A 7,396-nucleotide genomic window follows, 5' to 3' on the forward strand; every position below is an offset into this window, starting at 1 on the left:
GGCAATAATCTCTGCTCTGGAAGAGTGGAAGTGCAGCACGGAGAGACCTGGGGCTCAGTGTGTGACTCTGACTTTGACTGGCAGGACGCAGAAGTTGTCTGTCGACAGCTGGGCTGTGGGATTCCCTCACAGGTGCTGAAGGGGGCTCATTTTGGGAAAGGGGGGAGACAGGTCTGGACAGAGGAATTCCAGTGCCAGGGCAACGAATCTCAGATTTTCTCCTGTCCAAAGTCATCCACAAAATCACAGAACTGCACGCATGAGAACAACGTGGGACTGGTATGTTTTGGTAAGAGCAGGATAATTGATTCCATTTATTTTTAATGTAGTTCCTAAGTGAAATAAGAGAAGTTTAGGAAAGACAGACAACACTCAACTCCTGCCAGTCACCTGCTCACTGCAACATAAATCTGCAGCATGTCCTTCCCAGTAGTCTTTGCTCTATAACCCCTCCCCTGATTCAATGTCAATACAGCAGCAGCAGCAGCCCTGTGTCTTTTGATACAGGGGCTCTGAGTGTCTCATCCAGTTTTTTTTTTCTTGAAGTGTAAAATTAAGGCTGAGTAATGGTAATTATATGTAAAATGGTTTAGATTTGTTCTCTAAAAGAAAAACAGAAATAACAAATATAACTTGGACCCGCTCTGTTCTGCCCTTGAATTCACACAGCTGTTTAATCAGTAAAGAGCTGAATAAGCCTCATTCATCAGTGTTAGTATAACTCTGTCTGAGTCAGTACTGTGGATTTAATCAGTGAAGAGCTCTAGAGTTCCATTCATCAGTGATGTTATGTTGAGGGTTTACTGTATACTTGAAGGTGAGTTGAGGATAACTGCTAGATGTTGCAGGATATTGTTGTGTTATGACACTGTGTCTGCTCTCTCTCCCCTTGTCCTGTCTGCAGGATACACAGGGTACAAGCTGGTTAATGGCTCAGATTCCTGCTCTGGCCGAGTGGAGTTACAGTGGCTCTTCAGCGACTGGGGGACAGTGTGTGACCAATACTGGGACCTGAGAGATGCCAGTGTTCTCTGCCAGCAGCTGGGCTGTGGCGAGGCTGTAGCAGCACCAGGACAGGCCTGGTTTGGACAGGGCAGTGGACCAGTAAGGGCTGATGTGTTTGAGTGCCGGGGCAATGAGAGTCGTCTCTCACACTGTGCTGTCTCTTCATGGGGCAGAGCAGGGTGCTCTCATGGACAGGACGCAGCAGTCATCTGCTCTGGTGAGAATCAAGTTTTTAAAAATCATGTGTTTACACACAGCAGCACACTGTCTTCATGACTGACCAAATAACTGCTCTGTTACATACAGCCAGTAAAATGATAGAGATGTCCAAATGTTATTTGTTAATGCATTTCAGTGTATTTTCACAAAAAATACAGAATGTTTTTTGTTATTCACATCACCGATGAAAGAATGTCCTGGAACTCAGTATACTGTAATTATATTATATTATATTATATTATATTATATTATATTATATTATATTATATTATATTATATTATATTATATTATATGTAATTGCCTGATATCTGTAATAATCCATTAATTAACCCAGAGCACAAGTAAGCAGGGTACTGCACAAAAGAGAAAGTGAGAATCCGGAGCTCAAGGTTTAGAAGTAATTTTTGTGCCACACACACAACTGACACGACACTCCACTGGTGAAAGATCAATCCTGTGGACAGTAATGAGCTCCTTCCTTCTCTTTTACAGACTCGAAAAGTAGCAACGATTCACTTGGAAATGGTAAAGTGAGAATGATGACTCATTTTGTCATTAGTCAGTTCTGTTTTATTGTAGTTTCATTGCTGGTGTTAAATTGCTCCTCTCACACACAGCTCACACTCCACTTTCTCTCTCTGTGTGTTTGATAGGTATCCCATCTTCCTCTGTTCCTTCCTCAGTAACACCAGGTATGAACCGGTCCTTGTTCTGTATCTCCAGGGCTCTCAGTGTGTGTTGGCATCTCTGTTACTCATCTCAGACTGTGGCTTTGTGAGGCAGCAGGTGTGTGTGGAGGTTTTCAACACTGTTCCACTCAACCTCTCTAACACACACAGTCAGGCAGCAGGACATAAAAGCTGCTTGCACTGCATCTGCTGTCCCTTAGCTGATGTTCAGCAAATTATCTCTTACTAGAGGTCACAGTGATCTCTTAGATCTACTGCATTGACCTCTGACTCTCTGCTCCTAGACCAGCACTCCCTCAGGCTAGTTGGAGGAGGAAGCGACTGTGCTGGGAGGCTAGAGGTCTATCACAATGGATCCTGGGGGACAGTCTGCGATGACTCCTGGGACCTGGCAGACTCTCAGGTGGTGTGCAGGCAGCTCCAGTGTGGGGCGGCCCTCAGTGCCCCAGTGCCGGCCTCCTTCAGCCAGGGAACTGGACCCATCTGGCTGGACGAGGTGGGCTGTCTGGGGAACGAGTCATCTCTGTGGGAGTGTCCCTCAGCAGGGTGGGGACAGCATGAGTGTGGACACAAGGAGGACGTGGGAGTGGTGTGTTCAGGTACAGGTCTCCAATCACACCAAGACTGTATTCATACAACAGCGTGTTTGGTGCCAGGAGCAAGTACAGTATCCCCAGTTCAAGACAAGAGCAGGGACAGTAATGTGAAAACAAATTGTTGTTGTTTTGCACATTGCCTGTTGCTGTTTTTGCATACAGCCTGTTGTCTCTGTCTTTCTTTTATTACACAATTGTACGGTTGTTTTTTTTGTACTCCGTATTGTCTGAGAGCTAGCTAAACAGCATTCCGTTATACCATATACCTGTATATAAGTATAATGACAATAAACTTGAACTTGAATTTGAAATAGTATTGTAATTGTAATTGTATTTGTAATGGGGTGCTTAATAATAATTAATAATAATAATAATTGCTTGCACTTATATAACTTTTTTCTGGACACTTCACTCAAAGCGCTTTACGGGTAATGGGGACTCCCCTCCACCATCACCAATGTGCAGCATCCACCTGGATGATGCAAGTCTTAACATAATCAAAAGATTCTCAATTTTGGATTGTAATTTACAGAAAATTTACAAACTGATGTTGGCACTAATTTTAACAAATATCACCATTGCATTGTTTTTTATTGAAAAACAACATTCCATTACATTACATTAATATGATTTTGGGAAAAAAAGATTATGATATCCTAATGTCACAGTAGTTCGCAGACATACTGTTTCTATCTGAGGTCTTTAATCCAGAAAGTCTGTGTCAGTTCAGAGCAGGGTTCTCTCAGTCTGTCCACTTGTGTGTCCCCAGAGTTCAAAGAGCTGAGACTGGCCGAGGGCTGTTCTGGTCAGCTGAAGGTGTTCTACAATGGCACCTGGGGCAATGTGTGCTCAAATAGCATGAGTGAGGACACAGTGAGTCTGATCTGTCAGGAGCTGAACTGTGGGAAGAGTGGGCGTGTCGTCGATTCAGCCCCCAGACGGGACTCCGCTCCTCACTGGCTTGATGAATTTAAATGTCGCCCTCACGACTCCACGCTATGGCACTGCCCCTCCTCTGCCTGGAATCAGAACCAGTGCACAGACTCTGAAGTGGCTCTGATCACTTGCTCAGGTAAGAACTCCATCTTCCACCTGTCTGAGGGTCGTCAGGGGCTGGATGTGTGTGTATATGAAGAAGAGGGTGAAGGGGAAGGAGATCATGACTGACAAATGAAATAGACAGCCCAGTGTTACACTGTATTTGACCACACCCTGTGTTGGACAGTAAGACTCCTGTCTTACTGAAGGTCAGAATTATGGTGGGATGGCCCAGAAGCTAATTTGACATAAATCTGTCTTCAGGTGGGGAAAACATTGACATCTAAACACGTCAATGATTGATTGGTTTCATAAACACTACTCCTAGTAGCTTTTATTGCAATCTAAAAATGATGTGTGTGACTAACATGCTTTTCATTATTATCAGAAAAAACAGGGGAAAGAGATCATGACTAGATTACAGACAGCCCAGTGTTTCACTGTATTTGACCACAGTCTGTTGTGGACAGTAAAATTGTGAAGGTTAGGATTATGATGGGATGGCCCAGAAGCTAATTTAACATAAATCTGCACAAAACAGGGGGGGAAACATTGGCACCTAAACACCTAAACACATCAACAATTGATTAGTTTCACAAAAACTGTACCTAGTGGCTCTTATTACAATCTAAAAATGATGTTTGAGACTAACATGCTTGTCATTATTATCATTATTATCAAAGACAAAAACAAATACAATATTTTGAGTTTCAAGGGAATTTTAAATGTCTTAATTGAAGAGAAAGTAATGTTCGATCTGTACACAACAGGTAGCGGTTGCCAAAGAGCACTAGTTGTAAAAGTGTAAAAGTGATTTCATATTGTTTATCCCTAGCAAATAATGTTCTGTATTTGTGGTGTTTATCTTGAGTCACACAATATCTGTTTAGCCTTGCCCATTACTGATGTAGCAGCAAGGCTTATTAAAAATACAGGAATTAAGTTTGCTGCTCCCTTGCCTGATAAGGAACAACTCCAAAGGCTGAGACACATCAACCACCCTAACAAATGGTCATGTCTGGCACCTTACTGTCTGTGAGATTCCAAGGGAGTCTCATCCAAAGTTGTTTACAACTCTAAGGTCAGAGTGCATTGTTACTCATCATCAGCTAATCAGGACCTGGTAGGGCAGGTTAACCCCACGTGGGTCTCTGATGCCCATGAAACTTTCATCCAATGAACGACTGTAGTTCCTCCAGGTAAAACAAGCAGCACAGGGCTTCCTCAGCGAGCCTTCTGGACATTCTCAGACTCAGCTCCTCCTGGAAATTCTCAGACTCGGCTCTGACCACCACGTAACGGCCAGTGTGTCCGAGTGCAGGACTTTCCTTTGTTCTAAGAGTCGAGAACAGAGGTTGCCAACGCATAACCAAAGGATCCACCCAAGGTTAGCCCAGCAGCAAGGCTCGTGAACCCACTGCGAAAGCTCACCTGATCAACAAGTGAACTACGGTCGGAACTGTGGACAGCTGAATCAGTATTCAGAACTAGGGCTACATCAGGAACGAACCGGTCTTCTTCCTGTCTAAAGAGTGCGACCTTCTTGGACCTGCAGTCACTTTTCTTCTGTGCACAAACTCGCTAGTTCAGGCAACACTAACTAGCCGGTCTTCGGAGAGCATCAGCAGTGCACCGCAGCAGAAATCTCTCTATCCTTATCTGTCACGCCCTCTGCAGCCAGAGGGCGCTCCTTCTCTGTCCTGTCCCTAGTTTCCGGTCTGCTGTCCTTCCTGTCCCTCTCTTTCCTTTGGGCTATATATTTCCGGGTCTTGCACTCTGTCCTCGCTCAGCATTGACGTTCGGATGTCCTGAGACCCGCCTAGCACCAGGGCGCCCCACGTCCGCTCCCTGAGGGCATAGGTTTCTATACGGCATTCCTGAACACTTTGCACTGTCTTAGCCCGTTTCGCCGCTACGCATATGGGTCTTTTTCCGCTCTCCTGCTCCCCACGGTTAGTCCCTTTGGACCTCCGTGACATTATCCTTCTCTCATGTCGAACCAGCACTGCCTGGCACCGGGCCAGAGAGCACCGATTGGACACAGCAACAAACCCTGACACTGCTTCTTTGTGTCTGCAGGAGATCTGAATCCACACAGATTGGATCGGTATTCAACTTCACTGCATTACAGCTCGATAATTCAATTGTTATCCTAACCAGTTGATATCAATTTAATTCCTAAGAGTTATGTACTTGTTTGAGTATCTAGTGTAGAATTTGTAACCAAGTTCATTTACTAAACGGTCTAAATGAATGATATACTGAATGTATGTCCCTCTTGGTTTGTAACTCTTCGTGATTGAATATACCTTTTGTATTCTGCTAACCCTCACTATAAGATCTGTTATATTTATATGCACATTTTATGCATTAATAAATATATTCTCATGTAATAGTATGTAAACCGTGCGTGTGCGTTGTTTGAGTTATCCCGCAAGGTTGATTCTAATAGCCATCAAAGAATCATTTTGTGACTTACTGCTACAATTAATAATTGTCCCAGTAAATACACAAAACCCCTACATTTATTGGTGCCTCGTGAGAGGATGCCTACACTGATTAGAATATTTCCCACTTCTGAGACTGAACAATCTGCTAAATAGGAAATAAGGTGAGCTGTCACTTGTCAAAAGTGATGAATGTTAGTTTTATCAGACCCCTGAACAGAGTTTAGTGTTTCTAATCCCTAATCCCACAGTGTGTAAAACATTAAATCCAGTGGTTTACCAAGTGGTATGCATGCAAGTGTCTTACAAATGTATTCAGACCTTCACACAGTTTCCATATTTTGTAGCTTTACAGCTGGCAGTCACAGCATTTTCAAGTTGCAATTAATATTTGTTATATACACAATCCATACATTAAAAATTAAAGTAAATAAATATCTAATACAAAAGAAAAAAGAATACGTAATGACTCCACGAGTACTTATTCCTGCAGCTAACATATTCTGACATGATACTCATTAATGTCAGAATGTCCAGTATAAAAGTTATTAATCTGAAATTAACAGGGTTTTCCTTCTTTTAGATGAAGAGAAGAATTCTTTTAAATCCTGTTCCACAGCCTCAGGCCAGGAAACATGTTCAAGTGAGTTTACAAAATGTGTCTGTATGTTGATAAAATAATTCAATTCTTAAATTTTATTTCACAAATAACAAATACAGTCAGTGCACTGAATTAGACAGTAGGCTAGCTGTATTTTGTTTTGATGTTTATTAAATGTGTCAAACCAGGAAGGAGGAACATAGAATGGAACACAGGCTGGTGGAGTTTGTGTCTCTGTGTCTGTTAATCAGGTTTATTTAGTTCCCTAGACTATTGGCCATTCAGGCTGGTTGGAGGAGGAGGTGTTCTTCAATTTTGTTTCACAAATAACAAATAGTCTGTGCACAAACCAGACAGTAGCCGAGATGTATTTTGCTTTGATGTGGATAAGATGTGTCAAACCAATCTCTAGACTACTGGCCCCTCAGGCTGATGAGGTTTGTGTCTCTGTCTGTTAATCAGTTTTATTTTGTTCACTAGACCAGTGGCCCCTCAGGCTGGTCGGAGGAGGAGGTGCCTGCTCTGGGAGGGTGGAGGTTTATCACAATAGCTCCTGGGGGACAGTCTGTGATGACTCCTGGGACCTGCAAGATGCCCAGGTGGTCTGCAGACAGCTGGGCTGTGGAGACGCAGTGAGCGCAGTGGGAAACGGATCATTCGGACCAGGAAACAGCACCATCTGGCTGGATGAGGTGAACTGCAGGGGCAGTGAGCTCCACTTGTGGGATTGCTGGCACCCTCCCCTGGGACAGAGCGACTGTCGGCACAAGGAGGACGCTGGGGTCATCTGTACAGGTGAG

The 7,396-nt window shown here is 43.6% G+C and overlaps 1 protein-coding gene across 1 annotated transcript; it reads left to right on the forward strand.

The window, feature by feature from the left end:
- Positions 1-789: 789 nt before the first annotated feature.
- Positions 790-3,677, forward strand: LOC138242506 (scavenger receptor cysteine-rich type 1 protein M130-like). Its single transcript, XM_069198037.1, has 4 exons — positions 790-817; positions 905-1,104; positions 2,204-2,513; positions 3,280-3,677. The coding sequence occupies exons 1-4, from the start codon at positions 790-792 to the stop codon at positions 3,675-3,677; spliced, it is 936 nt and encodes a 311-aa protein (XP_069054138.1).
- The last annotated feature ends 3,719 nt before the right edge of the window (positions 3,678-7,396 follow it).

The sequence above is a fragment of the Lepisosteus oculatus genome, chromosome 14 (assembly GCF_040954835.1).
Source record: "Lepisosteus oculatus isolate fLepOcu1 chromosome 14, fLepOcu1.hap2, whole genome shotgun sequence".
Taxonomy (NCBI): domain Eukaryota; kingdom Metazoa; phylum Chordata; class Actinopteri; order Semionotiformes; family Lepisosteidae; genus Lepisosteus; species Lepisosteus oculatus.